The 9,826-nt window shown below is 40.1% G+C and overlaps 1 protein-coding gene across 1 annotated transcript; it reads left to right on the forward strand.

The window, feature by feature from the left end:
- The first annotated feature begins 2,869 nt into the window (after positions 1 to 2,869).
- On the forward strand, positions 2,870 to 9,538 carry LOC310989574 (cysteine protease atg4da-like). Its single transcript, XM_083976674.1, has 11 exons — positions 2,870 to 3,015; positions 4,199 to 4,450; positions 4,552 to 4,635; positions 4,743 to 4,916; positions 6,109 to 6,400; positions 6,486 to 6,550; positions 7,408 to 7,535; positions 7,844 to 7,922; positions 8,024 to 8,100; positions 8,464 to 8,583; positions 8,751 to 9,538. Exons 2-11 carry the CDS (start codon positions 4,258 to 4,260, stop codon positions 8,919 to 8,921), a joined length of 1,383 nt encoding a protein of 460 aa, XP_083832800.1. The 5' UTR covers positions 2,870 to 3,015; positions 4,199 to 4,257; the 3' UTR covers positions 8,922 to 9,538.
- Positions 9,539 to 9,826: the final 288 nt, after the last annotated feature.

The raw sequence follows: 9,826 nt of genomic DNA on the forward strand, positions 1-9,826 counted from the left end.
GCTTCTGAAAGAGTCAGACTCTCCCATGTAATGCCTTTATCTGTAGCATCATCCTGACATATCATGAATTAACATGACTTTGAATGAAAGGGAGACATCAATAAATGCCTGAAGAAATAACACCAAATAGATGACATGTGACATGTAGACACATAAGATGTGAACAAAGATGCATCAGCAACCGTCGGAAACCGTGTGCACATGGTATCATAATGTAGGCCTGTGTATGTACTGTACGTTTATCACAATGTGTTGTATATAGTAAAAAAAAGAAAAAAAAAAGAAAAAAAGAAGCAGATGTCTTAATGCATGTCTTACATTGAACATGGAAAAAGAAAGAATATTTAAAAAAAGAAGGTGAAAAATATAAAACAGACCTTAAAGGTAGTGAACACTGTGAACAACATTGCGACAGACCACGTCAACTTGCAGGATTCTGTTATCAACGGGCATTACTCCGATTTCAAATCAGCTCGAGTGCCATCATTTAGCTCGTACACACAACACAGTACGTTTCCTTTACGTTCATTTGCTAAAAGGGATAAAAGGCGCTGAAAGATTAGTCTTGTATCATGTTGTAAAGAATAAACTGGACCAAGATACCAAAACGCTTGCAGTGATGGAATCAGATCTGTTTAAGGGCTGAATTTCAGTGGGATTGAAAGAAATAGACTAGATGAACTTGCACAGGGACACTATGCAATGTGCTAATGTTGCCAGTTAGTTTATTTCCTTTTATTTGTATGTTTTGAGTGTCCCCCAAATGACTAAGTTTACATTGTGCTCCAGGCAAGAAGAGAAGACAGAGGAAAAAGGTTGCAATAAGCCAAGCAAGCGCATTTTGTTTTAAAAGTTGTCTCAATTGATCGTAGTGAAATGTGCAATTATCCTGTATATTTTAGGCTATTACGTGAATACTTTAGTGTGTTCAGAGTCTGGTATAAGGAAATGAAGTGTGTAAAGAACCATAATGAAAGTAGCACTCACGGAGAGTAGGCTAGACATGCTCTTTCACTCACTCTTTTCTATTTATGCAGAAGAACAGTTTATTGTATAATGTTACGTGTGAAGAAAGTGCCAGTGTCTTTATTTAGATAGGATGTGAGTTTGGTTTCTTTTCATTTTGTTTACACTTTAATGTATAATAATATGCAATCCATCAGTGCCGGGTTCCATAAAACTGAGCACCCTAGTCAGTGATATTGTAGACTACACAAAGTCAGGAGTAGATTTGTTGAGAGCATCATAGTGCTGAGGTCGTGTTTGTTCTTGTGTAGTACAGCAAAATCCTCATAGTTTCGGGACACCAGGTGTCTCAGACTGCCACCTTGTGGACGACGTCACATGACACCAAACCCTGAGATAGAGCAAGAGATAGGTGTATATCCACAGTCCGTCTGACAATTCCTGCCTGTGCATAATTATTCTGTTGATGAACACACTTAGAGAGTCTTTGTCCGTTATGATGTAGTGGTTTAAACAGACATGAACCCCATGTTTGGACATTAAACACCAGTGTTTTGTGTGTGATGTGAGGAAATTTGCACTTTATTTTGTGTCAGATACTTTTATTTACTCGTCATGTATATTTATTTTATAATTTTTCTATTTATTAAACAGTTTTTTTTATTTATTCCAATGTTTTTACATGTCATCAGTTGGTGAATCTCTGCTTTACTACTGAAATTAGTTATTTATGAATTTTACATCTAGCCTGAGAAATCTACCAAATCTGTGCGGATGCTCTGTTCTGTGCAGTTTTGACTTCGACCATAAGTCTAAAGTTGTAATATTGCTGTCATGTTCATCTTTGTCCAAGTGTTTGACTTTTTTTTTTTTTTTTTTTACAACGACAACTATCCGTGACCGTTGTTGTTCATTACATTGCTACATATTTACTAGACACTGTTGTGAAAAACTGATGCAAAAAAGCCTATAGTGGAGAAATGTAATAAAATGCCGCAAAACCCCCACTGTTTGTTGATTATTTAAGGTATAAACTTTTTTTTTAATTGAACAAATGACAGCAAATAATGCAAAGGTGGAGATAGAGGTAATACACCACAATGAATAGAGATCCTTATAACAACAAGCTGCATTGTTTAATTGTATTGTTTGCAATCTTCTTAAAATACAAAGGAAGACCCAAGTTAATACTGTAGAACTCATTGGCATTAACGAAAGAACAATTAACCAGACTGTACATGATGCAATGATTCATAAATTAATTGATAAACACCTTTCTGAAATGGTCAACAAAGATCGCCATACTCAGTAAACACCTTGTCATCTAATTATAATTTAAAAAAAACGTTGATAATGGAGCAGAGGACTAACTAGATATATTTTAATTTCAAACTTAGATACTGATTACTGAAATCTAATTAATCACTCCTCTGTTTGAAAGTTCCACCTTGTACTTTGAACCCTGGTTTAAATCTAGTTTTAAGACCATGAACGCGACAGTGAACCTGTTCAAATTATTTTTACTTGTCTGACAGTCTAAAGCACAAAGCTGTTTCATTTACTAGTGCAGAGGACTGGAAAAACTAGGGCATATTTATGTTTCCAATTAATTTTCTGTCAATCAGCTCTGGACTGACTGCTGTCTGAATGCCAGAGTAAGTAATTGAAATGTAATGGGGGTCAGTCGGGGCCAAACATTAGATATTTGCCCCAGGGGTCCTTCTATCAGCGTAATGTTGTTCACGCAGTCGCAGGTTCATTAACACACACTTTGATGAAGTAAAAACATCACAGGGATAAAATAAAATGTTCATCCCGAGGGAGAGCCGGGAGCTCACGCCCATTGGTCCTCCGTTGACCAATCACAGCGCCGCAAACACGTCACCTGTATAAACAGGAAGTAAGGAGCTGCACCGCTGAGCTCCTTCTCGAAGTCCGAGCTCGGTTTGTTTGATGCTAACTTAAAGGAAACAGACGGAAACCAGCGGCGACGTCCATTCAGTCACTCAGTGTGAGTCTAGAGGACACAGGGAAGATGCCTGAATGAAGGTAAAACAACTATTTTACTCCTCAGACTCGGCGGCGTGTGAAGGAGCTCTGATGGTCCGAAACACGGATGTTGAGTTATACAACTCGTCTATGTGGCTTGAATTGTGCGGTTTGTCTTTAGTAGGACGTCACCGTACGTGTTTGTAAGTTGTGCTCTCATTCATACTTTTTTTTTTTAATTTTTAATCTCCGTATCTGTCATCATGACAAATCCGTTATAGTATGAAATAACTGTAAACACTGTCTTGTCTTACGTCTAACCAGCAGTTAAAAAATGTTTTGTAACTAACTTACATAGCCGTAGGCACAGAGACATGTTTGTTAATAACCCAACAACATATATTTAACATCTCATCTTATGTTGTGTCTGGTATTATAAAATTTCATTTACATAGTTTTTATTTGGCACAGTGTGGCCCCCTGTCACGTTTCAAATAAGAAAACCTCTCAGGTGATAATAAAATTATTTTTAGGCTCAAAGGGGTAAAGTTGTCCAGTGTTTTGCAAAAGATTATGAGTAAAAAGTCTAGAGAAATGTATAAAAAATGTATGTGGCAGGACTCCTGAAAGGCCCCTCAGATATCTAATAAATGACCCCTGAGATGTATCTTGTGGCCCCTGGGCTAGGAGGCGAGGAGCCACTCACTAGGCCTACATAAGGTATACAGTAGGAGTTGCTCCACCTCCACTAGATAAATGCTGATGTCAGACTGTTAAAAGAACTATTATCTGTAATACCATATATTGTTTTGTATTGTAACTTAAGGAAAGGCTCTGAACTGTTGCCTCACCACTGATAACACTACTGATGTACAGTACAAGGTATAATTGAATATGTGACTGCCGCCATCCTGCATCATGACATCAGTGAGATGTTTGAGTGGGAGCAGGAGTAAGATACCGGCACCAGCTAAATTGACATATCTGAAATTCCTTGAGTCACAGGGTGCAGTCACATGGTCTAACTCTTAACTTACTGTCATGGAGAATTATTGACTTTGCTGTGCTTAACATTAACCCATCAGTTCCAGGGGCAGATCTTGTTTGTTTCAAGACGACATAATACGATTTATTGTACACTGGCCACATCATCTGTGGTCCGTTGTGTCACATGTACACAGTGAGAATCGGCCTTTGTTGTTTTATTGTGTCTGGATTTTACGGTGCCACTGTTTCTGCGTAGGCTGCCATGGAGTTAAGGGGGCAATTCTCCTCGCTCAGTCTCGGCCATTTCCGGTTGCTATGAATCCCAGCACCTCCTCTGCTCTCTGTGAGGGCCAGTCCCCTGCAGACGAACAAATGGACGACTGGCTCTTCCTCTCCTCTGAGTCTGCCGGGCCTCAGGTCCTCGATGTGAGCAGGGATGACCAGGAGGCAGAGGACAGAGGCAAACTCAAATCCAAGTTAGTCTCAGCATGGAACAGCGTCAAATACGGTCAGTTTTAATCAATGTTTTACATTGTGACTGTGTAATAAGGAGTTCTGTCTTTTCTCATGTGAGATCAAACTGTTTCTCTTCTTCCCTCAATTCCTCAGGCTTGCCATTGAAGCAGAAATCCAAATTCAGCAAGAGCTCTCCTGTGGTCATGCTGGGAAAGCCCTATGATCTCAAGGATCAAGGTGAGGCCGCGAGCCTTCGACTCTCTCACCTTCTAAACTTGTCTCCTTCATGTGATTCTATAAAAGCAAGCAGAACGCTTTTCATTAAAGCTGTGTAACTGTGTCAGGGGAGAGGGAGCGTTTCCGTCGCAGCTTTGTGTCCCTCCTGTGGCTGACATACAGACGGGGGTTTCCTCCAGTGGCCGGCAGCTCTCTGACCACCGACAGCGGCTGGGGTTGTATTCTACGTACGGGGCAGATGCTGCTGGCACAGGGTCTCCTGCTACACCTGATGCCACCAGGTGACAACACACACCAACGCACTGCACTGTCAAATATGCAGTCCACTGAATTTATTATAAAAAGCAATATCATTTTTAGTTTTCTAGTTATCAATGTTATTTCTCAATTTTCAAATTCTAAAGTTGCCTACCAGTTTAGATATAAGTATAGTAGTACAGGAGTACTGTGAAAGGAGAGAGTGTAAATGCTTTTGCAATGATGTGACATTTTTTCTTTCTTTCTTTCCTTCCTTTTTTATTTATTTATCTATTATTTTCTTATTATCTTGTTCCGTGATAAGACTGGATGACATTGACATGTATACAAAATTAAGAGCAACATGTAACCTATTTCTAATAAAAGTTTAACAAAGAAAAGCAATATAGAAGGACTGGAAATATGAAAAGATGTGCTTACAATAAGTCTTGTTACTCCCCTGCATGAAATATTGTCAATGTTTTTTCTTTCAGTTAAAGGGATAGTTCAACATTTTTGGCAAATTGGCCCATTGCCATAATCCCTATAGTCTTAGCAGTAGGTTCGTTACCTTTAATTGTCGGTGCAAGCTATTTTTAGAACGGCAGAGCTGCTCAGAGCTACGCTACGGAGGCTAATTTTACAGTATTTCTTGGTTTCCCTCATCAAATACACAATCCAACAACTCCAAAACACTCTTGTGGACAATTTCAGGCTGCACTTGAAAATAAGAATTTTGTTCTTAATTTGCTCACCTGGTTAAATAAAGGTTAAAATAAATAAATAAATAAATAAAAAATTTGTGACCTGCACATTCACCACGCTATGACATAATAACGGAATGTTACAAGACCGAGTTGTTTTCTAGGTAAATTCATGCAAAACAGCTGATGCGTGTTCATGTCAGGGGCAGTTTTTCAGCAAGCAGTCTCTGAATTTGCCCTGAAAACAACTTCCGTAATTATCTCATAGCGTGGTGTGCAGGTCACAACTTGTCCACGAAAGCATTTTTGGAGTAGTGTAGCTCTGAGCAGCTTGTGGCTCTGCTCCGCCGTTCTAAAAACAGCTTGCACTGACAATTAAAGGTAACGAACCTACTCCTAAAACTATAGGGATTATGGCAATGGGCCAATTTGCCAAAATGTTGAACTATCCCTTTAAGAACGGTGGGGATTTTTGCTGTTCCATCTAGCAACAATTGACACTCGTGTTTCTTTATGGTTTGATCGCATTGAGGTTGGACTTGGTCTGTACGTCACCATGTGGTCAAAGATGACATAGACCTGCAGAGTCGCCCTGCAAACAGTGGACGGAGTTTCAATGAAGGACCTAGTAAGAGGGGTCGAAAACTGAGCTTGGGCTCCATCCTGGACCGGCCCATGGAGGCAACGCACAGGAGGGTGGTGTCATGGTTTGCAGACCACCCCACAGCCCCATTTGGTATTCACCAGCTGGTGGAATTGGGCAAAAGCTCAGGGAAGAAAGCCGGGGACTGGTACGGTCCCTCCATCGCAGCGCACATCCTCCAGTGAGACCTGAAGCAGTAACGTACCAGTACAGTTATCCCAACCAGCTTTGATCGGGATACAACATTAAACATCTTTTTATTTCAGGAAAGCTGTGGCGGCATCTGCAGACCTTCCCAGTCTGGTCGTGTATGTTGCACAGGATTGCACAAGTGAGTAATTTCTTTGATCTGTGGTTTTAGGAATAATATCTTATGCCTTTTTAAAATTTCTTTTACTGTTGCTTCTAACTACTTTTAACTACTTTTAGTGTTGTGGTGTGGATGGCTCCCCAGTAATGCTTTTCTCACCTGGATCCTCAGTGTCCAGCCATATCTTAAAGGGATAGTTCAACATTTTGGCAAATTGGCCCATTGCCATAATCCCTATAGTCATAGCAGTAGTTGCTGCTCAGAGCTACGCTACGGAGGCTATTGGGATTTCTTGGTTTCCTTCATCAAACTCATCAAATACACAATCCAACAACTCCAAAACGCTCTGGTGGACAAGTTTTGACCTGCACATTTACCACGCTATGAGATAATAACGGAACGTTACGAGATGGAGTTGTTTTAGAGGTAAATTCATGCAAAACCGCTGATGCGTGTTCCCGTCGGGGGCAGTTTTTCAGCAAGCAGTCTCTGCATTTGCCTCGAAAACAACTCCGAGCCTCCATAGTGTAGCTCTGCACTGCTCGCGGCTCCACTCCGCCGTTCTAGAAATAGCTTGCACCAACAATTAACGGTAACAAACCTACTCCTAAAACAATATGGATTATGGCAATGGGCCAATTTGCCAAAATGTTGAACTATCCCTTTAAAGAGCCAATATTCTTGGCTGTGTGTGCACTTTGCACTGCATTTTATATGTATGAAAGGTGCTATATATAAATAAAGTTTGAATTTTGTTTTTGTTTTGTTTTTTTTAGAGGAAATTTGAGTATTCAAAGAACCACGTGCATAAATATTAAATATGTCCCTGTACTGTGGTTAATCTACTGTATGTGTCTTCTTCTTCTCTGTGTGTTCAGTCTACTTGGAGGATGTGAAGAGGTTGTGTGAGCGGCCTCCCCCTCAGTCCTGGAAGTCCGTCATCATCCTGGTTCCTGTGCGACTCGGGGGGCAAGATCTCAATCCTGCCTACATCACTTGTGTCAAAGTATCCAAACTACACTCTTATGCATTTTGTGCTGTACATTCAGGCTAAACTCAGTATTCTGTGAGGAAACATTACACACCAGTGTTTCTCAGAATGAGTTACTTGTGAGGTTTCCAGGGAGTTCCCATCTGAAGCAGTGCAGCATACCTATTATTTACTCTCAAGTAACTCATTACAGTGTTTCAACCACATGTTTGCTTCTGCTGTGTTCGGTGTGGTTGTACAGCTGTAGGTTTCTTTGTGGTAAGGAAATTAAGAAATAATTTCTCTGAAGCATAGAAATGACTGTGCTTTGTTTTTATTCATAGCAACTGTTGACGTTACAATGCTGCATCGGAATCATTGGGGGGAAACCAAAGCACTCTTTGTTCTTTGTTGGCTTCCAAGGTATGTGCAGCGCATTGTACACAGACATTATTGCACCCAGCTGCCTGACCTCAGTCCTTCAACTCTCTGTCTTTCTCTCTTTTTGCTCTACTGTGTGACAGATGACCACCTGCTGTACTTAGATCCTCACTACTGTCAGCCCACAGTGGATATAACCAAGGAGAACTTTCCCTTGGAGGTATAAGGAAGTACTCTCTCTCTTCTTCTTTTTGCTTTTGGCTCTGTTTCCTCCTCTCACAGCTGATCTCTCATGTAAACCAGTGCCCACTGCCCACCAAATGTTTTCATCATCACTACTTTACACATTAATTCGTACTGATTTTGAAGTAGCTGTTGCTTAATTTTACAGTATTAACTGTATGAAAGTGCTCAATTAGTTGAATTAAAAACAAAATCTGATTAGATTAGTTACAGTACTTTACAATCTTTCTGTGTGCTGCCTGCAAACTTTCCAGTAGGACCTCAGAACAGTAGAGTATTTACTCCGAATCCGATGAGACCCTTTTTCTGATTATATACTTCCTCTCTTCACCACTTGCAGTCGTTTCACTGTAAATACCCCAGGAAAATGGCCGTTTCACGTATGGACCCCAGCTGCACCATAGGGTTCTACGCTAAAGGCCAAAGGGACTTTGAATCATTGTGCACAGCTGTTACTGAGGTATGTGTGACTGGGCTGTTTGTATTTCTGTTCATGGTACCTTTGGCTTTTGGGTCATATTAGTGATTGCTGTCTTACCTGGTGTGGATTTGAGGATGATGTTTTAAATAAATAACATACAATGAATTGAAAGGATCTGATCTGGATGCTGCCTCTTTGTCCCACAGGCTCTCTCCACATCTGCACAGACGTACCCCATGTTTATATTTGCAGAGGGACGCAGTCAGGAGGAGGAGCGAAGCGCCACACCCACTTACAACATCACCTATATCCAGAGGAAGAGTGAACGGAGGAGAGTCGACACTAGCAACAGCCTGGATGAGTTTGTTCTTTTATGAACAGATGAAGATGAAATCTGCCCTGAGGGGCGTTCAGTGATCAATGATCAATGATCGCACATAAATGTGACAGTTATACTGTGGCAACTACTGAGTGTAAGGACAATGTCCCCAACGCCCACAAGCAATAATCAACTGGTGCAAGGTTTTGTAAAATGAAGTGGTCAGGTATCATTCATTGTTCTCATTCTTATTTTTTTATTTAATATTTTAAGAGAGGAATATTACATTTCCTATTCAATTGAAGGACAGATGAAGAAAGGAAAAGATGAGAGATGAAGGATAGTTTCTCTTGATTGTCATCTCAAAGTATTTGTATTTATTTATCCATAAAATCCACGTTCTGTTTACAATATTACATATTAAAATGAAATAAATAAAAAAAATCCAACAAATGTCTCCAGAGACAAACACTAGATAACATGAGTGGTTTGGGTCAGGATGTGCTGCCTTTACAAAAGAGTAAAATGTCCTCTTGAATCACACATGATTAACACTGTGAGGAGACTGCAGAGTTAGTCAATGTTGTGAATGTCTCTGAAAGAAAAGCACAGAATTTACTGAAAATATTATTATGAGCTGGATTATTTTTGCTGTCTATCTGAATAAACAGTGTATGAACAAGGGGGCTTGTTTGTAATCATGTACATAAAAACAATCTGTGTGGAGTTTATTTATCTATCTATCTTTATATCTGAGACTGTCTGATTAATCTGATTAATCTAATAGGCAATCATTTGTTAGTAATAGCCTGTAGATAACCGCCAAAGGGAGCACTGGTTGTAAATGGTTGGTCTTATGAAAGCACGTAAACGCTACACGCTCGCGCAAATGATATACAGTAAACCGTCTGCCAGCCTCATAAGCCTCGGCCTAATTAAGTTAAACTTAATGAATCTGGTACA

The sequence above is a fragment of the Trachurus trachurus genome (genome assembly GCF_905171665.1).
Source record: "Trachurus trachurus genome assembly, chromosome: 8".
Lineage (NCBI taxonomy): Eukaryota > Metazoa > Chordata > Actinopteri > Carangiformes > Carangidae > Trachurus > Trachurus trachurus.

Bases quoted from the DNA above. Each gene is read 5' to 3' on its own strand.
- LOC310989574 (XM_083976674.1), top strand. From the start codon at position 4,258: ATGAATCCCAGCACCTCCTCTGCTCTCTGTGAGGGCCAGTCCCCTGCA. The intron at 6,401-6,485 runs GTGAGACCTGAA...TTTTTATTTCAG, and splicing joins ATCGCAGCGCACATCCTCCA to GAAAGCTGTGGCGGCATCTG. The intron at 6,551-7,407 runs GTGAGTAATTTC...CTGTGTGTTCAG, and splicing joins TGTTGCACAGGATTGCACAA to TCTACTTGGAGGATGTGAAG.